The sequence below is a fragment of the Delphinus delphis genome, chromosome 7, assembly GCF_949987515.2.
Source record: "Delphinus delphis chromosome 7, mDelDel1.2, whole genome shotgun sequence".
NCBI classification, from domain to species: Eukaryota; Metazoa; Chordata; class Mammalia; order Artiodactyla; family Delphinidae; genus Delphinus; species Delphinus delphis.
Genome location: NC_082689.1, coordinates 94,629,153 through 94,651,702, shown reverse-complemented (window position 1 = coordinate 94,651,702; position 22,550 = coordinate 94,629,153). Strand labels below are relative to the sequence as shown.

Genomic DNA, 22,550 nt, shown 5'->3' with positions numbered 1-22,550 from the left:
CTGTGCCTTTTCCCTTTTCCGTACTGACCCTTCCCCCTCACGTGCAGCCACCTGAAGGTGACCTTTTGTCGGATTCACTAAGTGCAGCAGTGAACACATTGGACTAATCCTTGGGTGTGAAGTATGAGAAGGAAGGATGAATTAAGAAGGGCTGTGGCAGATGGGGAAGTGATTTTAAAAATCGACTCATGTTTAAATGTTCATTTTAGCTCAGAGCGGTGTTTGAGAGTGTTCTGTATGCATCGTAGACATTATTATTACTGCTCCTGGAGCTCTGTCATCCTATCGTAGCCTGTCACGGGGGCACAGTTCAGGGGACAAACTAATATAGGGCATGGTGGGTGACAGGTGGCTGGCAGCATGGTGAGACATGGCTAGAGTTACCTTTGGATCGACACTGCTGTGTAACTTTGAGGGGCTGCGATGAGGTGACACAAAATAACCTAAGAAGTGGCTTGTGTGTTACTTCACATACATAAAATGTTAGCTGTGTCCAAAATGGCCAACACTACTTAAATGACACGGTATATCTATGCCCTCCGTGGGATGGTATTTCCCTATATCTGGGGCGTAGAAATAGGAGGCTTTTCCAGAAAGAAGTTCTCTTTTAGAATGTTGGAATTCAGAGTCCAAAAGAACTTATTTTTATTCTCCATGAATGGAGGATTTCAGCAGTGTTGGCTGATTGAAGTGAAATCAATTCACTGCTTACAATATAACTAAAGATGGAAAAATAGATTAATTCTTGTTAACCTGGGAAAGGGATAGTTTCTTAACTGACTCAGAATTCAGCAGGAATCGGGGGTGGGGGTGGGGCGGGGGGCAAAACTGATACATTTGTCTGCCTAAAAAAAAAAACGAAACCTGTATGGCAAAATCAACAACACAGAAAAATAACACCATAGCAAATTGTGTTGCAGAGGATTAATATCACTAATGTATAAAGAGCTTCTAAACATTGAGAAGAAAACATTCCACAATCCAGTAGGAAATGGGCAAAAGCAGTTCGGAGAAAAAAGAAATGTATTGCCCCCAATATATGAAAACATGTTAACCTCACTCATGATAAGAGAAATGCATTTTAAAACTGCACCAAGATCCCATGTCCCGCATATCAGATTGGCAAAAATCTGAAAGTTTGCTGACGCAGCTCTTCCTATGGTGAGACTTAGGGGAAGCAGTGGGAATGCAGCCCGCCTGGTACTTGCCCCTGTGCAAGGGGATTTGTCACTGTCTAGCATAGCTTCCTAGGCATTTTGACAAGGTCATATCTAGGAATCCATCCCAAAGATACGTGAGCAAAGGTCAGACATGGTATGTGTACAGTGTGTACAAGGCCATTTATTGTGGCACGATTTGTACTAGGAAAAGACTGTCAATAACCCAGAGGTTCCTAATAGGGGACTGAGTGAATAATATGGTCTGTTGATAGAGCGAAGTCATGTGTAACTGTGCAAAAGGGCCGAGGGAAGACTCCAGTCTCTGGAGGGAGATGTCTAGGATATATTAAGTGGTAAAAACCAAAGTGCAGGCAGGTATGTGGAGTCACCCCCTTCTATATAAGAAGGGTATGGTGGGAGGGAAGTGTGTGTACATGTATGAATGTGCTTGTGTTTTCAAAAGAAACAATGGAAGAATAACAAGCTAATAAAAATGATTACCACTGGAGGAGGGTTTGCAGGGATAGGAAATAAATGTCTCTTTTTTTAAATTGAAGTATAGTTTTACAATGTTGTATTAATTCCTGCTGTACAGCAAAGTGATTCAGTTATACATACAGATACATTCTTTTTTATATTCTTTCCCATATGGTTTATTACAGGATATTGAATATAGTTCCCTGTGCTAGATGTCTCTTAACGTACTTTATTTTGACTTTGGAACCATAGAAATGTTTTACATAATTTAAAAAGAAAAAAGAATTCACTAAAGGTTGAAAAGAGATCAAAAAATGAAACAAGAAATCTGTATCAGGTTGGTGCTAATCTCTCACACAGATAAAATAATTATTTCAAGTGATTTTAAGCACAGTCTTTGGACCATACAGTTGTAGTGGGGAATACTTATATTGTTATTTGAAACTATTACAGTTATACTGTAGGAACTACAGTTTGCAGTATATAGGAAGAGGGGAGTGTATAAAGAATTTAAGTAAAGGTTGTATAATACTCAGCTTGAATAGGAAATATCACTATGAACTTATATTTTCTCTCTGAAAAGGAAATGTTTCCTAACTCTGTACTTTGAAAAGGATCAAAAGTAAAGACAATCCAGTGGCAGTGAGTATCCTTAACACTCAGATTGGGATTTCCTAAGTACCTTTCCCACTAAAGGATCCTCCTTCTAAGATAAATAGGTGATTCCAGGTCTAGGGCAGGAACCGTTAAAGATGGGACATCTTTCACGTGGAAGCAAGGAAGCTAAGAAGGACCCCTGGGGTGGAGTCAGAGGACACAGGAACCAAAGCTGGGGTAGTTTGAGCATCAAAAAAAATAATGACTGCAGTGGATTTGAATCAAACCAGTGGAAAATAATCCATGAATCCAGAATGATAGTCCAAGCAAGAAAAACCCAGAAAATCAATCGATCACCTTTGCGAGTTGCTAAGACACTGACTTCATTACTCTGAAAAATAAATGGAAAGAATCCAGCTTTGATCGTGCCTTTCTAGGACAAATTGTATTTGAAGATAATCAAATAGTTGATGAGAGAACGTTGTTAATTATGGGGAAATCACAGCTAATAAATGCAAAAGGAATGAAAACTTAGAAAATCAGCATTTTACAATTCCTAATGAGACAGCGGAGCAAGGTGGGGACCATCAATGGTGGCAAAATCCATCAGGTAGCAGGGTGATGGAAAATTTCCTCGTGGCTAAGTCCGGGTCCAGTCTAACTCGGTCGTTGCCATAGAATCTTCCTTCCGGTAAGTGTGACTATTCTCACGGCCTGAAGGGGAAGACCATTCCTTTGAGTAGAAGATGAAAGTGTCAAAAGTGTACCTATGTCTTGTCAATTTTTGAAAAATGAAACAGATTTACTAGTGCTTAATAGATGGGCTGATAGTAATCATTACATAATTGATGTATAATGTGCACATACACCGTGGCTGTACCTGGATTGTTTTCTCTTGATGGGATGCACAAGGAAAAGTTTGGAGACCACAGAAGTAGTGTTGTACTTGTAGAATCAGGTCGTCGTCAAGTCCGCTGTCTTATTATGGGATTACCAGTGTTCTGGCAGGTGTGCAGTATAGGGAGAGGGTGGAGAAGGCTGTCTAGAAAGGGCCCAGCAGGAGGATAAGGAAAGAGAAGAACGCACCCACACTGTTCCTGAAGCATGTTTAGGGGTAGGGAAGGGAGACGGATGCTCGTGACCAGGTCGATGCTCTTGAATATTCAGAGAGCACTTCTCACTTTAAGGCTGCTTGTATTTCTCCTCTAACTCATTTCCTCACTAAGTTGGTAGAATTTCTACAAGCTGAAAAGCCTGGCTTTCTTTTTCTTCACTGTTTTGCCCCAAATCTCAGAATTTCACTAGAACTATCCTCTCTGTGTATTCTGTTTGCATTTGGGCATTTTTGTGTGTCAGCATAGACTGTTCCCAGCACCTTCCTAAGCAGCTTCTATAGGGACCAACCGAGTGGTCAGACAACAGTAAGGACATTTAACTAGATCTCTGAGCGATCAAAGATCGCTTTTTTTCCAGGAAGCTGAGCTGAGAAGTGCAGTTCTTCCTCCGTCAGGGCAGGCCTCTTGTTCTTTTTCCCTTTTGTCAATACTCTAGTGTCGCTTCTGAGCTGGGCACTGAGACCCTCCTCCTGCCCCAGAGCCAGCTCTGAAAAGCTCAGCATGGACCAAGCTATTCCTCCTCAAAAACCACAGTGCCTTCCCTTTGCCCGTGGGGTCAGTTCCAAATTCCATAGCATAGCTCTCGGGCCCCCTGCCTTCTCTCCCCTACCACGGCCCTCCCCTGGCCTCCCCGACCTCACCAGACAGTCTGCTGGTCTCTGAAGGTGCCACCATGATTCTTCACCACTTTGCTGCTTTCATATCACCCTTATAGCAAAATTTTATTTTTCTCTTGCAGTCTCTATTTAAATGACTTCCATCTTTCCAATCAAATTAAAAAAATAATAATAACCCTATTATAAAAACAGGGAAAGCCCCCCGAAGGAAAAAGGCCCCCATATCCTAATGTAAGCATTATTATCTTTTTCAGGGGTGTATTTTTGCATAGTTATAACACGCATACTAAAATTTTATATCTGCTATTTTTCCATTTACTATGTCAAAAAATATTTTCAAGGTTCAACTTTTCAAACCATTGTTTCCAAGGCTGTTTTATATAGTCTATCAAGTGGACTTTGTATTTATTTGGGGTACTTTTGCTAATTCTTGTTGAGAATTAATTGTTGCCTTTTCTGGGCTTGCCAGGGACTTGACCCTATATTTAGGCATTATTTCCGTCAACAGCCTTTAATCTGCTGTGCGTACTGCTTTTTCTAAACTCCTGAAGGAGTTTAGAAAAAATCGGGTATTCTCTTATTTTTCTCAGTCCCAAACAAGGTGCATCGTACCCCAGTAAAGGAATGAAAGGAATCTGCCCACACAGAAAAATCAAATAGAGAAGACATCTGCCTGTACCATTTACAAGAGAAAATAACCCCCTGAAGTTGGTGTCTTGCACCTTGAATTATCCCGTATTTGAATAGTTCTAATTATCTGCCTGACACCCTCTTTCACAACTTGATCAGTCGTGGGAAAACATCTTCATCTAATTGAGTTTTGTCCTCTCTTGCCCTGAAGACTGTGGCTGAAAGTAGCAAAAGCAGAGATTACCAGATTCCCCATTCCTAGTTTCAGGCAAGCTGCATCTCAGGCTTATATTTACCTCCTGTCGTTGAAAAGTTTCCGTAGCGCTTATTAGTCTGTTTAGCAACCTCACTGTTCATATCACTGTAATAGAACATGTCCCATTTTCGAAGCAAAGTCTGTTTGTACGGGTTTATTTTTACTTAAGTAATTTTTTTAGTCCTTTTGAGAATTTGCCTTCTGGGTGGCTCATATTGTGTAATTATAATCCGGGCTGGGAGATGCTCAGCGTTTCTCGATACATGTAGAAATTTGGGAGCTGCGATAGAGTTGAGTGAGGAACAGATTGGGGATTCTGGAGGCATTAGAGCCTCCCTGTTTCACCTCCAACCCCTTTGCATTTGTTATACCATCTGGCCTCTGATGTGGTGCTTTCTCCTGTGTAGGCTTTTAGGTCTCCCAGGGTGCCAAGTTCTCTCTGACAGCCAGGCCATTGCATGTGCTGTTCCTTTGTCTGGAAACCGTGTCCCTCGCTCCCCACGTACCCCCTGCTCACCCTCCAGGGAGGTGTCCTGTCCTCCAGAAAGCCTTCCCTCCCTGAGCCTCGGGCTTCTCCTTTCCCCTCCCCCATCTGCCCAGATGCCACTTTGCGATTTCCATGAGCATCATCACTGCTGAGTCCTCAGTCCCTGAAGTTGTAACATCACTGGTGATAAATATTGGTTGAATTAAGAAGAAAGAACAGGGGCTTCCCTGGTGGCACAGTGGTTGAGAGTCTGCCTGCCAATGCAGGGGACAGGGGTTCGTGCCCCGGTCCGGGAAGATCCCACATGCCGCGGAGCGGCTAGGCCCGTGAGCCATGGCCGCTGAGCCTGCGTGTCCATAGCCTGTGCTCCGCAACGGGAGAGGCCACAGCAGTGAGAGGCCCGCGCACCGCAAAAAAAAAAAAGAATAAAGAACAAAGTAGACCCAACCACAGAATGGAGTTAATGAAAATGTAAGTAACATCATGACACTCCTGTGCCCACAGTGACGTAGCCTCTCACTGTAGGGCAAGATGAATCACCCCAGTTGCCTCAAGGCCTGGAGTGGTCTGGCCCCACTACCCCCACCCCAGCCTCATCTCTTACTACGTGTCCTGTTGCTCACTACTCTGTAGCCTTCTTACTGTTGTTTGGATGGCCCAGGCACACTCCTACCCCAGGACCTTTGCATCAGTTGTTCCATCCTCCAGGACATTGTTTCATTAGACTTCCATATCCCCTCCTTCAGGTCTTTAACTCAGATGTCACTTCAGTGAGACTAACCCTGACACCCCTACCTGTTTTAAATGCAACTCCTTTCTCCCCCAACTTCTTATACCCCTTCTCTGCTTTCTTTTCCTCTATAACTGTATTATCACTTAGCATTTATGCTTCACGGACTTTTGTTTATTTTCTTTTTTTCTCTGCTGGAATCTGAGGATAGTATTAGTAGGAGTTTTGTCTGTGTTGTTCATTGCTGAGACTCCCATACTTTGAAGAATATCTGGCACATAGTAGGCATTCAGAAAATACTTATCGATTGAATTTAAATTGAACAATAATGCCTGTTCTATTTTTAGTCCATGCAACAATGTAGGGAAGGGTAAGAAATGTACAAATCTAAGATTACACTGTAGCACAGGGAACTATATTCAATATCCTGTGATAAACCATAATGGAAAAGAATATTAAAAAAAAATGGGGCTTCCCTGGTGGCACAGTGGTTGAGAGTCTGCCTGCCGATGCAGGGGACACGGGTTTGTGCCCCGGTCCGGGAGGATCCCACGTGCCGCGGAGCGGCTGGGCCTGTGAGCCATGGCCGCTGAGCCTACGCATCTGGAGCCTGTGCTCCGCAACGGGAGAGGCCACAACAGTGAGAGGCTCACGTACTGCAAAAAAAAAAAAAAAAAAGTGTGTGTATGTGTGTGTGTGCACGCACGTGTGTATAAACTAAATCACTTGGCTATATAGCAGAAATTAACACAACATTATAAATCAACTATACTTCAATTAAAAAAAAATCTAAGAGTACAGAAGCTTCTTGAAGCCAGTGAACTCATGTTACTCTCCCTTGTCTTCCCACAGAAATGATTCACATGGTTGGGTTTTCAAGAGTTGTTCAAATCATACTGGTGGTCGTTGTCATTGACATTCTAACTCTTTGAGTTTCTCCAAGGACTTGGGGTTTGCATCCATGTTTATTTGTGTGATCAGATGGGAATAGTGGCTTGTAGACCAAAAATTTTGCCTGACGAAACAGGAATTTTAGAAACAAGCCAGTTCCCTTTCGTGCAAGTGACAAACATGTTGGCTTCAGCTGAGGGCCCATGGCTTCCATGTACGACTTTATTTTCAGGGCCTGACAAGCAAAGGAGCTATTTTTGATTCAAACAGCGTTTTTGGCCTTTCACTTGGATCGGGAGGGCTCTTGCTTTTTACATCTGTGCTGACCAGTGAGTAACAGGATCAGCCTTGTAATTCCTTCAGTCTGAGACTCAGCCTCCAGGAGAAATGTTCTTCTAAGGGGTCCATTCCCTCCTAAATTGCTTTTTGACACTTGAAAAATTTACTCTGGTGTGCCTTCTGTCAACAATTCAGATGCTCATCTTTTCAACTTAACTGTACATAATAGTTTCCCTAGCCTGTATCCCAGCCTCCTGTCTCTCCAAGAGCCTAGCATCACTACCATTTGGGAAACAAAATCAAGTTTGATGAAATTTGAAGCAAAGCATCACTGTGTGCACATTTTAAAATCAGACGGCTACTTGTGTGATGTAGCTATTTTTCAGTAGAGTTTTTTTCTGTCATGTAGGTTTCGTCATCACCAGAGTCAGCATCAAAATTGTGAGTGCCGTGAGTGACAGCAGCCAGAATTCTTCCCTGTTTTGTTATGAAATTTTTGAAATATACAAAAATGGAAAGAAATGTAAAATAGAAACCCAAAGCCTAGACTCCACAGTTAACAGTTTGCTTTATTCTATGACCTATCCATCTATATGTCTATCTTCTCTCCATCCATCAATCCATTTTTTTTCCTTTTATGCATAAAAGAACACTTAACCCTTAGATGTTTCAGCATGACATCATTAACGAGAGTTCAATATTGGTCACCAAATTGTGTTTATTTATTTTTTTTATGTACAAAACTAAATTATTTTATTTAATTGTTTACTGTCTTCCTCCCTGGCTGAATATAAGCTCCATGAGGGGAGCTTCATCCATGCTTATCTTGTTCACTGGTATATCCTTAACTCCTAAGTTGTTGCCTGGCTCATAGTAAGTGCTCAGTAAATGTGCCGAATGTTGAATGAATGATGATACTGAGAAACCTGTGATGTTAGAATTTTAAAAGCCTAGATCACTGATTTGTTTCCCTTCTTCCCAAATCTACTTTGTGACCTAGATAAAAAGATATGTTCATTTATCTATTTAATAAATATTTATTGAACATCTGTACTATACTAGGCCTGAGCTAGGTTCTAGGGTAGAGTGGTGAGCTTCCTTAGCTAATGATGAATCCTGAGAAGAATGGGCTTTGGTTTGGGAGCTTGTGTGCAAAGAACATGATGCTGGAAGTAATTCAGGCGTGACCTCTGCTGCCTAGTAATAGAGCTCTGCCTACAAAGTCAGTCACACCAGGTAATGAAGCATTCATCATTGACTTAATCAGTCGTTCATTCAAAAAACATTTCCTCAGTTCCTACTATGCTCTGGGCTCCTGGAAGTCGGAGGCACATAAAACATGGCTCAGTCCTCAAGGAGCATATAGTCATAAGTGGAGACAGTGATGTGTGATAAGGACTCTAACTCTTCGTGGTCTAAGAGAGCAGAAGAAGGCTACTCACCTCAGTCTTAGGGAGTCAGGGAACCCTTCAACTAGGAGGCGATGAGAGCTGAGACTTAAAGGCAGGAGGAAGTGATAGACATGCCAGACACATGCCAGCATGAGATAAGATGGAAAAACATGGCATTAAAAACCCCGGGTAGGTCGTGAAGAAGAGATATCCGTGGAAGGGTGACCTGGAATGACAGGTGTACTTGGCGCTGCTTCCCCCTGAGGGAAGTGAAGCTTTTCCGCAGGAAACTGCCATAGTCACATATTTGTCAGGCAACGCAAAGGATGGACTGGAGTTAGGAGGCAGTGAGAACGGGACGAAGGGGCAAGGCTGGATGTGTGGAGACTGCTCGGAAATCCACTGCAGAGTTTATGCGGGTGCAGTGATATTCGATAGTCATTGATTTAGATAGTCAAGAATTGGAAACATCCTAAAGTGGTAGGGTGTATTAGACAGGATTTCAGTCGAATTGGCTTGGTCACAAGGGTTTGTTGGCTCTTGTCACTGGGAATTGTGAAAACCGGCTTAAGGCAGAGCTGGATTCAGGGCTTGGAGGGTCTCTTTACCCTCTCCCTATCTCGGCTCTGCATGTCTCTGGATTAGCGTCATTCTCAGGCAGGCTCTCCTCACGTGGGCACGGAGATAACGTGTGCAGCTCTGGACTTCTACCCTGCCAGCTTAGTAACCGTAGCAGCAAGATGTTGACTCCAAAAGCAGCGCGCGCATCATGGAGCAACTGTGATAGGCGGGACTTGGATGGTAAACCCACCTTTCAAGTGAGCCTTGGTCGAGTCGAGTCCTGTGATCATGTGTCCATCCTTGGAGGCATGGGGAGTGGAGGAGATAAGGGGTCAAGACTGGCACCGGTTCAAGCCACCCGAATGGAACAGAATTGCATGGCTGGTGTGGGAAGTGCAGTTAGTTCCACTACGTGATGCTGGCAGAACAGAGCCATGGGCATTGCATCCTCAGTCTAGGCGCTGAGGTATTGTGCTGCTTTAAGAAGTAGTGATGAGCTATGGTTATTACCCCAGAAAGATACCTGTAGCACTTGCTGTAAGAGAAAAAAGAAATTCACAAAAGATCCAATTTTGTAAGACCCAACTTTGGTTTGAGGGTTAAAAAGGATCCATGAGTCTAGAAAAAAGGAGCCTAATAGTGGTTGTTTCTAGGTGGTAAGATGATGGGTGACATCATTCTTTCCTTCTACTGTCTTTATTGTCTGAAAAAAAGTTATACACTGCGGATGTGTTTCTATTATAACCAGGAAAACCGTTTCTATTTAAAGAAAAACTTATCTATTGAAGTTTTGACAAGATTTGGTGAGGTCAGAACTAGAAAAGGTGAACAGGAGAGAAGGAGGAGATGGCTTCTGAGAAGCTGACATCCCCTGAACTTGGTGAATTGGATGGCTGTGAGGCTGCAGAGGGAGCCCAGCTGGCCCTGCAGTTTCTGCCCTTGGTGACTAGGTGGCTTGGGGGTCCCCAACACTGCAGTGCTGGCAGACATCTGCTAGAAGGAATTTTGTACTTCTTAAGAGATGTTTAGAACTGACTGGTTGAAAAATCAGACCTAGGAGAATTTATGCTGTTGAAAGAAGGTTCAGTTTGACTTAATAAAAGTTGTGAATTACATTTCAAACGAGGACATTATAACTGCTTGGTAGATACAGTGTATACCTAATTTACTAAGTAGTTGGTAAGCTCCATGAAGGCAGAAACTCATCTTTATGTTGTAGTTCCTCAATACCTAGCATATAAATGTGGTTCATAGAAAGAGTGCTCTAAAATGTTTGTCACTGAATGAACTATTCCATCTAAACTAACAGTAATTCTTCAAAGAAGTCATTGCAGGAGTCAGCTCAGGAACCTCACCAACCTGATTTGGTTTGTAATCATTTGTGAATAGGTGCTTTCCAAGTACTTAAAATAATGCTTTTCTTAATAAGAAAAAATGTCCTAAAATTCTTTAAAGATCATTACTAATGTTGAGGAAATCCCTTCCAGTTTGTACCACGTAGAAAAAATCAGCTTGCTTCCACATACATATAAGTAACTCAAGCTGAGGAAAGTCTCTTCCCCCTCCCCTCCCCTCCCCCCACCCCTCCCCCCTCCCCTCCCCTCCCCCTCCCCTTCCCCCTCCCTCCCTCCCTCTCTTTCTCCCTCTCTCCCTCTCTCTCTCTCTCTCTCTCTCTCTCTCTCTCTCTATATATATATATATGTATATATTTTTAAAGTAGTCTTTTATGTGTATTTTGGTCTACCTTACAATATTATTCTCCTCCAAAGCATGTTTACCACCCTGGTTCACAGAGTCCAGAAAATAAAATATCTGGACTCTGAAGCTGTATATTAAAGTGCTTTAAGGAGCTTGGGCTCTGGAAACAGCTGGTCTGGCTCTGAATCCCAACATTGCCATTTCCTGGCGTGTCAACTTGGGTAGTTTAAGTAACTCTCTCTTTTCTCATCTGTACAAACATGTTATAAGGTTGTCATGAAGATATAATGAAATGGTCACTATAAAGCACTCGGATTGTCAGTTATTTAAAAAAAAATCACATTTGTTTACCGCCTGGATTGGAGTGATTTCCAAAAGTACAAGATTTCCTGTGTCTCATTTATGATGGGATTTCTTTGATTTACCTTGAAATGTAAATACCTTCCCTTTGAAAACCGTTCCCACAGCTGAAGTCTGTGTTCCCATCTGAAGGCAAAGCAAAAGACAAAGCTTGGCCTGAGGGTAGATCTCCACAGAAAGATCCTTTCAGATCCATCAGCCTGTACTTTCGGCTTTTGGTTTATTATAAGCAACTTTAGGAAGACTTGTGTTCAGACCAGGGCTCGCGATGGGGATGACACCAGGAAGGCACCCAGCTGCTGGCCGGCTCCTTGGAAGCAATACACGCCTGCTGTGTGGGTACTTGCGAATCACCTGCCGGACGAGTCTCAACTGAGCATCCCCTCATGTTATAGACAGTCAGGGTCCTGTGGGTCCTGTGTGGCCTGGGAGGAGACATGGCTGGTCTGCCTGCTGCTCTTGAAACGTGGCAGTGCATTTCTAAGTGCTACCTCTATTTTTAACTTAAGTCGCACCTGAGCTTCTTAAACGGGTCCTGCAGGTTGTCGATCCCCAAGTTTAATACTGCAGACGAGAGAGAGGAGTTGAAATAAGGTGTGTAGATGAAAACTTAGAGGAGAGCTTGTATGTGTAATTTATTCCTCATACAGTGTCCAAATAGTCAATTTAGTACCAAATGATACTCATAAAATGGTAAAACCCCACCATTCCCCACAAGTTTTTTATTATTTATTTATCCCTCCCTCTCTCCCTCCCTCCCTCCCTCCCTCCCTCCCTCCCTCTCCCTCCCTCCCTCCCTCTCCCTCCCTCTCCCTCCCTCCCTCCCTCTCCCTCCCTCCCTCCCTCCCTCTCTCTCTTTCCCTCCCTCCCTGCCTCCTTCCCTCCCTCCTTCCCTCCTTCCCTCCTTCCCTCCCTCCTTCCTTCCCTCCCTCCTTCCTTCCTTCCTTCCTTCCACGCAGGGTCTTAGCTGCAGCATGCGGAATCTAGTTCCCTCACCAGGGATCGAACCCAGGCCACCTGCATTGGGAGTGCAGAGTCTTAGCTACTGGACCATCAGGGAAGTCCCACCCCACAAGTTTTTTGAGTAGATTATTTACTGCCTCTCGCTCTCATTGTTCAAGCTGTGGGGAACCTTTGACACAAAAATATAAACAGATATGAGGTGTTTTTTTTCTTCTTTGGGTCTTGATGATCATTTTATTTTTGAACATACCTTAGTATATGATGTATTTTTCTAACCTGTTAGGTGTTTTAGATACTAGATTATTTCCTTTTTTAAGACAGGCCCACCTAGAGACTAGATAACTGAACTGCAGAAACGAGTGTCTAAAACGTGGAGCTTTAGTCACCACATAAATTTTCTGAAGATAAAACCACGATTTCAGAGTTTAAAGTGTCTGATTCTATTTCAGAATTTCTATGACGAACCATAAGTTTTAAAAAGAGATTTCTTGAGCTGCCTGATCGACATTTCAAATGCACGCAGACTCTCTTCCCCTCCCCCAGACCCCTTCAGACCCCCTTCCTGCCATCTCCTCCAAAAGGAAAAAATGAAAGCAACCATTGCCTCTTGTTGTCAGTAGAACTTATTCAGTAATTTACTTTCCAGCCAACTGCAGCCATTGCCATTGCCTCTGGGCACTCGTTCAAAAACACCGAAATGAAATAACAGATTGGCCAGACCACACACGACTCTGCAGACACAACCCTATTATCTCCTCATCTGTCACCCCCATTAGGCAGCAGCCTGGGAGACGGGATGGTGATCACGAGTATTTAGGCATCTCCTTCACGTCCACAGCTCACGGCTCTCCACCTGGCTTCCCGGTTCATCTTCCTGTGGGTGCATGCGTGGGGCCCGGGCCTTCAGATCCCTAGAGCATCTTTAAGGGCTTCTGTCCCTGCTTCCCACCTGGGAGAGTCCTGAGAAAACCAAAACAAGACACAGGAACCAGCTTCCTCCGGTTGTCCGTTGTCGACCACCCACCGGTGAATGAATAGGGCACGGGTGGCACTGTGTGGACTTTACCGAATATCCAGTCTCTCTCCACTTAAGTTATTTTTAGTCGTTCTATTAAGGTCAGAGCCAAGCCGAGCAGTTGCTTCATTTCATATTGTGAGGCCTCTGCAGGCTTGGTCATCTCCTGCAAAGCAGATGTCTCTGGTCAGATGACTGCTTAGGAGAGGAGGGCCTGTGTTTCCTCGAGAGAGACTCATTTTCTGATTGTGGCTTTCTGGTGAAATTCCTTTTTAAAATTATAGGCACGAGAGACAAATGTTTGAGAAGGGTATGGGCTTGCTTTCTCCCTTGGTCGAGTGTTAAAATACTCGATCCAAAGGAAAATGCCTCTTCTCTTCCAGAGTCGTGTACCCTGGAGACTAGACACGGTTCCTTAGGGTGGTTGGCTTTTGGGGGGGGTTCCCCTCCCCTTGAGCTTCACCTTTTATTCTGTCTTCATCCCATCCAGCCGTTCAGTACACAGCCCCAGAATTACATCTGTCATTAGTGAGTGATTCTTGGAGGAGGTGCAGGGTTGGGGTGATGTTGCTTGGTTTTGCCCCCCAAATCCCCTTGTGCCCTACTGGATGGTGAACACACAGCTGGAGTAGATGAGAGCCGCAGGGTCCACAGACCCTACTGAGGACCATGGATTCAGCCCTGCTCCTTACAGATTTCTGGCCACTAGTTGGTAAAACCTGGACGAGGGAGACAGTAGCCTTGGGCTGAGGAAACAGGAAGGAGGGGAGAACCCAGCTGAATGGATTTTAAACAGATGGACTTTCCACTGAAAAAAGCAGGGTTGGGCTTGGGTTAATCCATCCTGGAGAGGATTGTTCTCCGTGATGGTTGAGCTGGGGCTGGGTGGGAGCAGGCCACCCCTCGCTCCTCCCAGGTAAGAGAACAGGGTGAAGTGAAAACCTTTAAATATGTTTGAGACAGCTTACATGACATTTGTAATCGTTGGTGTTCCTTCTTGCTGATTGAATCCTAACTGCCCTGTCCCATCCTTTCCACACCAGCTCACACCCCAGACAACAGCTTCCTGGGGTTCGTGGTCGAGCAGCACCTGAACTCCAGCGATATCCACCACATTAACGAAATCAAGAGGCAGAACCAGTCCCTTGTGTACGGCAAAGTGGATAGCTTCTGGAAGGTGAGTCAGTCTGTGCGTGCCTATTGCTCTGAAAAGAAGCTTGTCGCGTAATTTAATTTAACTTTGATCCGGGGAGTGATCAAGCCAAGTGCCCACGGCTTGACAGGGTCTGCTTAGAAGTAAAAAAGAACATGCAGGGATTTGGGCTGATCGGCGTCTGGGCGTCTAATAAAGGCTGTATGTAACCCGCTCATCTGTACGGTGGCTGCACAGCAGTGCCCCTCACTCTTTGCATTTTGGAAGTGATGCATTCCGGCTCCTTTCCCATCCTCCGCTTGCTTCCAGAAGCCGGGGCCTCACAGGGGCTGGATACCTTTCTGGAGCAAAGCATTGCACAAGGAGGCCCTTTGCCAAGTGACTCATTTCCTCTGCCCGCTGTGAAATGATTTGTAAAGGGAGGCAGCTCCCTTTGCCTGGGGAGGGCAGTGGCCTTTGCATCCTCTTGGCTGTGGTCAGTACTGTGGTCAGTACTCCACTACGTGGGAAAGGGAGATGCCTGCCTGGGTTGACCACAGGCAGTTTACCTGGGGACATCTTGGTTGAAACAACATTCTTGGTCACAGACTGAGCCAGGTTTTCCAAGAACACTGGACTGTTGGGCCCTGGAGGGCCCCTTGGTCCTCCTGGGTTATTTATTTCCAGGCCCCATCTGGGGAAGGTATGAGAGAAGAGGAACCGGATTGGGGCCTGACCTTTTGACGTGGCATGCAAGTCTTTTTATAAGGAAAGTCCGCCTTAGTATGCAAATTTTGCAGTATTTCGGAGGGCGTGTTTGTACAAGATGGAACAGTCTCCAGGACTTCGAAAATGTGCCTCTTCCTAAACATAAAAGTTAATCACTTTCTGGAATGCTCAGGAACTGTGCTCTCCTGTTACCCTGTCTCCCTTCCTTAGGAAGTTAGAAATCTGATCACTGAGAGAGCACACATGATGTGCAGGTGAAGGATTCCCTGTTCTTGGTTTTCTGACCCCGTGTTCAGAAAAGGGAAAACATTGCCACCCCCTTTGCAGTTCTAAAATGCTAACTATGTGGAAGGGGCAACACATCAGCCTGTTTGCAGGGAAGCTGATTTATTTCCAGGGAAGCTGATTTATTTCCAGATAACTGTCTTTGCTATAAAGAGCTAGAATCCTGTCTTAGTACAGTAATTCTCCACTGGGGACAGTTTTACCCCCCAGGGGACATCTGGCAATGTCTAGGGACAATTCTGGTTGTCATGATCGAGGGTAGGGACCCTGGCATCTACTGGGTAGAGGTTAGGGATGCTGCTAAATATCTAACAGTGCACAGGCCAGCCCCACAGCAGAGACTTACCTCGCAGAAAATATCAGTAGTGCCAAGCCTGAGAAACTAGGGCTGGTTAATAAGATTTCTTTCCTAATATATTATTCCACATTTTCTCCTCTCAAGTAGAATAAAATCAGTTGAGATTATAAGTGGTTATTTCAGATGTTCCCATGAATTTATATCTTTGCTTCCTTTGTGTCAAAATCAGCCCTGTGTGAACAGAGCATTTTTCAGCTGACATTCAGGTGAACTTGGGTTGAAAAGGGCACATTAGATGTTCTCATTCTCAACTCCGTTGTAAAGAGAATGGATCATGGCACTGGTTTTAGGAAGACTGGGGTTCTTTAAAAAAAAAATTGTAACTCCCTTCTCCCTCCTGTACCTGTTCAAAAAAACTAGTTTGCATGTCCACGTGGATTTGGCCTTGAAATTATACACTTCTGTTTTGGACCCAAGTGCAGCTTCTTCCTAGGTGCTTCTGGCAGCTTTTTCAGTTTCCCTAGAAAAATAAACCAATAAATTGGTTCTGAAGGCTTTTTGGCCACCTTCTTTTGGACAAAGTAATACTGCCAGTAAAAGGATGATTTTCTTGATGCCAGTCAGAATCGCAAAAGTATTAACCGTGTTAGCCCGAGTGGTTTAGGGTTGGAAATCCCTCCAAAACCCCACAAGTGACCTGACCTTCCCCATCCTGTACATCACTCAAGTATTACCAAAGACTGAGTAGGTGGTGAGTTAACATTAGAATTTGTTTGAATACCAAAAATCTGGGGTGTTGTTTCCATTTTAATGCATTTTTATTACCCAGCATTCTTTGATGCAAAAGACCCCAAAAGATGAAAAGTACTGTAAAGTTTTCACATCAATTCAGGACATCATCTCAAACTTTGGAACACAGCACAGTATATGAGAGTTTAGTTTCTTTCTTCAAAACTTCCCCATCCCGTAGTACCTAGTGCATAGAAATCAGTCACGTTCAACACTGACTTTAGCTAGCTGGAAGGTTGCTGTATTTTTTTCCAACCTTTCGCCCCATTCTCTCCTCCCATCCAACCAGATGTCCTTGGGAAGGGGAGCAATACTGTCAGTCCCGGGAGGTCTGGGATTGCAGCGGGCGCGTGTGGGCTGATACAGCTTTGGACCAGATGATTTGGGCGGTCCTCCCTCCCCCTCAGGTTCTAGGACTCACTGAAATTCTGAAGATAGCTGCTATGCTATCACTCCTCCGCCACTTCCTCCCCACCTGCCGAGGCACGTGATTGGGGAATGCCACCCCGTGACCCCTCCACCTTTCGCCGATTGGCCCAGCGGGTTGTCCTCTGACCCAAGGCAGCAGGACATTGGTGGTTGGCTACCACGATTCTGGCTCAGAAAGCCAAGCTAGATCAATGGGATTCTTCACTTGACATTGGAAAGTAGAAGGGCAGTGAGCCGTGGGTGTAGAAGTCAAAACGATGTGTACAGAGGTGTGATGAGACCCAAAAGCCTTCCAGGAGTCCAGTGATGAGGAGGCAGGACTGATTTGGAAAGGGAGAGGGTGTTGTTGAGAGGATGGTGCAGCAGAACCATAGGGAGGAGAGGTACCACCGTGAGAAATGTGGGGTGCTTTGCAGGGGCCAGGTAGGAAGGCAGACAGACAGAAACCACCCATGCAGCCTGGAGAGAGAGAGAGAGTAGTTGCTGGAGTTTCTGGAAGCTTTCTTTTTCCAGATCATACATGTCTATCATACTCTGTTCTCTTCTAATATCCTGAGTCGTTTCTGTCCCTTATAGTCATATGAAGGGTATCTTCTAAAATATGTCTTCCCTGCCTTCCAAATGCCTATCAAGAAATACAGTCTGTTAAATATACAGGCTAAGGAGGAGTGGGCTAACTCTTCAACTCCCCGCACTGGTCCCCAGTTCATGGCTGAGGTACCCTGTGGTCTTGTCCTCATGTTATAATACATAGTAGGGAGGTGGCTGGGAAAGAGGGGACCTTACTGTCTGATTCCAGAACCCAAAGATGCCTACTTAGGAAGCATCATTACCCAAGACGCTTAGCATCAAATGGGACGACGTACAGCCTGATTCCAAGTACACATATCTTTCTTAGCCCGATAGCCCACAGTTCTAGGTTCTCCCTATCTACCCTGCTGCAGTCTGGTCATTGGCATCAGCTAACACATGTGCCTAGAAGGAGAGAGGTCTGTCCAGTGTGGATTCAAAGTCCTTCAACATCCTGTTACCTTAAGTCATCAGGGAGTGAAAAATTAGGCAATTTTGTAAAAATAAGGGATTTTGAAAATTGTAGAAATTAGAAGTAATTGAAATCTTGCTTAACTGTATTCTTTATTTCCATGTTTCTTTAAAAAAAAGTATCCTGAGCACAACTGACGCTTCTGTTGATGGTGGGTCAGCATTTTTCATATTTATGGACCCACCATGATGTTCTTATTACTTCTTGATACACACCTGCCACTAAAGTAACTGTTCTGAAGGCCTTGCTTTGAGCCCCTCCAGGGAATAAGCATAGCTGCTGAACCACAAACTGGGGCTCCTGCCTTAGCCTGCAGTTCACCAGTGTGAGAAGTAATTAACCACTTTGAGCCTTAGATGCCTGACCTGGGAAATGGGAGCAGTAACAAGTACCATGTAGAGCAGGGCTTCTCAGCCTTCATAGTGCATAGGAATCACCTGGGATCTTGTTAGAAGCTGCTAACTCTGATTTAGACCTTCTGGGGCGGGGCTGAGATCCCGCATTTCTTGAAAGCACCCAGGTGAGGCACAGGGGATGCTGATCAAAGCACAAGGCCTTGGGATGATGGGGATTGTGGAGAGTGCTTGGCCCTGAGTAGCTGGCCAATCAGTGAATAAATAATCCCTTTTTCCTCTTTACTTTGTCCTTCCTGCTCCTCCTGTCAGGCTGCCAGCTCTTATCACTTTTTACTCCTCATAGCGCCTGATTCCAGTCACCCACTGAGTCTCACTTCCCACTAAGCACATTTCTGTACATTTGCAAACATTGCTACTGCTAATCTCTGGTGCCTGGCCTCTTCGAGTGGGGCAAACCTGTGATGAGTAGTGGACTCTGAGAGGAGGTGGGAGGCCTGGTGTCTTCCTGGTCATCTGCCGTCCTGGTTTGTACAGTTGGTGCCTACTGGGCAGTAGGGTGTAGTGGTCAAGAACACGTGGGTTCTTGACGTGGGTTCAAGAAGACGTGGGTTCAAACCTGCCTCTTGCCACCCCTGCCTGATCTTGGGCAAATTGCTTAACTTCACTTGGCCTCATGTTTCCTGGGGATGATGGCAATAGGGTTTCTGTAGTGATTAAATGCAATAATATGTGTAAAGTGCTTGGAAAATGGCCTGGCACAGAGTAAGTCTAAATAAATGATTGCTACTATTATTAATATCATTATTGGGGTCAGATTGGAAACATAGTGAGAATTGATGGGGATGTGAGATTGGGGATGTGCAGGGTAGAGCCTGTGGGGAACTGGCAAATACAAGCCTGCGCCCAGATATTCAGATTCCTATTTTGAAACTCTGGCCCCTGAGTGAAAAATGTCTTTGTAAATAAAGTTTTATTGGGACATAGCCACACCTGTCCATCACCTATGGCTGCTTTTGCACTAAAGTGTCAGAGTCGTATAGTTGCGATAGACACTGTATGACCATCAAAGCTTAAAATATTTATTATCTGGCCCTCTATAGGAAAAATTTGCTGACCCCTGAATTACATCATGCCCCATGTAAACCAAATCTCTCTGGGAGGACACATTTGGCCAACAGTCCCTGTTGGATCTCATCAGGGGTCTTTTTAGCTTCTTTGGGGGGTTCTTGGTTATGTTCTGTATAATTCAGGCCGATGGATAAGCAATCCATGGAAAATGAAGTGTGATTTTACTAAAATCTGTTACTATAAAGACAGAGACCCCAGCCCTGGGCCTGGCACCTCTTAGTAGTAGGCAGTCAGCAAAGGCTACTGCTTATTCGATAGCTAATGCGTTGATAGTAAAAGAGGGCCTTATTAGTGCGGTGTTTACGCTTCTCTGGGCCTTTCACAGCCATCATTTAGGGAGGTGCATGATGATTCCTTCCGAGGAAGCACGGGTAGCTGTTACCTCCTTCACCATGCTGCTTTCTAGAGGAGAAACCGACTCAAGGAGATGGAGGGACTTGGCCGAGGTTCTGCAGCCCACGGCATGACAAATCCAGAACCAGGGTCAAGGTTCTGGCCACCACCCCTCTTGGAAACTTGCCTCCCCGCTGCCACTTGCTGGAGGAGCTGTTCTGCGCCCCTCACGCCCACCCCCATCGGTGAGTCCATGCTTAGAGCAGGATTCAGAAGCCAGGAAGCAAGGTCTGCGTGTGTGACTTAGGTGCACGGCAGGAACCCTGGACAAATACTGGTATAACAGGTAAAACATTGCTCCCGGGTGCTCACCACCCAGATGAGGAACTCAGCAACAGCCTCGCAGCCAGTTCTGCGGAGGAAATACGCCTGATCTGAGCACTTCCAAGTGTTCCTGGCCCCAGACCCCAGGGTCCTGGCTTGCCCCAGTCCTAGCCTGCCCTGGCAGCAACCAAAGTCAGCTAGTCTCACCTGAATTTAGAAAACTCCCTTTTACCTAGATGACAGAGACTGTGTGTTGTTTTTTTTTTTAATTTACTTTTTTTTTATTAAGTATTGTTGATTTACAATGTTGTGTTAGTTTCTACTGTACAGCAAAGTGATTCAGTTATACATATACATACATTCTTTTTCATAATCTTTCCTATTATGGTTCATCACAGGATATTGAATATAGATCCCAGTTCCTTGTGCTATACAGTAGGACCTTGTTGTTTATCCATTCTATGTATAGTAGTTTGTATCCGCTGATCCCAAACTCCCAGTCCACCCCTCCCCCACCCTTCTTCCCCCTTGACAACCACAAGTCTTTTTTTTTTAATTTTACCGAAATATAATTGATTAAACAAGTCTGTTCTTTATGAAAGATTGTGGTTTTAAAGCTTCCCCTAAAATGACACGTAGTCCCATACCCACAGGCCCCAGAACAGGGAAAAGGATGATTTATTTTTACTTGTAATATAGTTTTATTATCACATTTCAATTATTAAACCATGAAATTTCCAAACAGATATCCCACAGAACTACCTTTTTTTTTTTTTCAATAAAAATGTTACACTACTATGGTTGCTTCTCACATGCAGTGTTTACCCCATATTCAAGTTTCTGATAAATCAACTGTAAGTTGAAATTCTGTTTCTGAGACATTTCCTGGCATACTAGGCTGTGCATTAGAAAAGAGATGATATCGCATTTAGTCTTTAATAATGTTTTAAGCATCTCGATGTAATTAACCATTCAAAACGAAAGTGCAAATGCACAAATGAAGGAGAACAAGTTTCTAAGCCTATAGTGCATCTTTAGGATATAAATCCATACAACTGCAAACAGCAACGTAATACAACCTCTCCCTTCTCTCATCTTAACTTCGTGCCCCCGCGTTTAAGTTTATTTATTTATTTATTTATTTATGGCTGCACTGGGTCTTGCTGCGCGTGGGCTTTCTCTAGTTGCAGCGAACAGGGGCTACTCTTCGTTGCGGTGCACAGGCTTCTCACTGCGGTGGCTTCTCTTGTGGCGGAGCACGGGCTCTAGGCGTGCAGGCTCAGCAGTTGTGGCACGCGGCCTTGTGGGCTCTAGAGCGCAGGCTCAGTAGTTGTGGCACACGGGCTTAGTTGCTCCGCGGCAAGATCCGTGGGATCTTCCCGGACCAGTGCTTGAACCCGTGTCCCCTGCATTGGCAGGCGGATTCTTAACCACTGCACCACCAGGGAAGCCCCTTCCTGCCCCTTTTAATCCATTTTCCCCACAGCAGCAGCCCATGTGATCTTTTTAAAAATGTAAATTGGATTGTGTTCCTCCTTTTCTCAAACCCCTCCAATGACTTCATTGTAAACTTAGAGTATGTTGCGTTTCAGGTGAAATCCGGTCGGTCGGTGGTTGAGCAGCCTCCCTGCACGTAAGCCACATGTGCTCTGCACCCACTGCTCTCCCTCTGCTCCCCAGGCTCTGGCTACGCAAGGCCTCAGGTGCCACTCCCCCACGCCGGGAGCTCAGCCTCTGTAGGCTGTTCCCTGCCCTGGCACCCCGCAACCCTCGCCTCCTAGGGCCCCCTTGTCCCACGTGTATGCCCTCAACCAAATGTCACCTCTCCCCATCTGTATCACAGCATCCTCTTCCTTCCTTTTATGTAATTTTAACCATTTTGTGATCATACTTATCTTTTTCTGTCAGTCTTTTCTTAATTGCTAAGAACTTAAGTGATTTGAGGACAGGAATCATTATGATTTTGTTCTACCCAGCGTGGTACCTGGCACGGTTGGCATGCGGTAACTAGTGGATGGATGAATCTCCTTTTGATTTCTTTTAACACTGATTTATATGTGGAGTTTAGGGTACGACTTGGAATGCGCTTTGCTTTGGGCATTGCCCTGTGCTCTTGTCTGAGGGACACGGGAAGGAGGGATTTGAAGGGAAAGGAGTGGAGCTCTACCTGTGTCAAGAGGTTTTCAAAACCCCTGGTGAAATGAGTAGTGAGAGGACCTGGAAAGAGGCTGGGACCTGGCTCTGGGCCAGCTCTACCGTCATCTTTGCGATTTAGAGCAGCATCTCCGTCCTCATTTTCCTCCCTTGTATGAATGAAGAAGGTATTGGTAAAAGGGAGTAAATTATTGATAGATCCAACAACATGGCGAACCTCAAAATAATTACACTGAATGGAAACACCAAACATAGAAAAGAGTCTCCACTGTATGGGTCTGTGTATATAAAACTCTAGAAAATGCAGATTAATCCATGGTGTCG

General features: G+C 44.7%; 1 protein-coding gene across 2 annotated transcripts in view; it reads left to right on the top strand.

Moving 5' to 3' along the window:
- MGAT5 (alpha-1,6-mannosylglycoprotein 6-beta-N-acetylglucosaminyltransferase) overlaps positions 1 to 22,550 on the top strand; it is a 357,666-nt gene that overhangs the window by 248,993 nt on the left and 86,123 nt on the right. For both annotated transcript variants that reach the window (XM_060016916.1, XM_060016915.1), the window contains exon 12: positions 14,271 to 14,404. In XM_060016916.1, the coding sequence (XP_059872899.1) occupies positions 14,271 to 14,404 (134 nt within the window). The remainder of the gene's footprint in view (positions 1 to 14,270; positions 14,405 to 22,550) is intronic.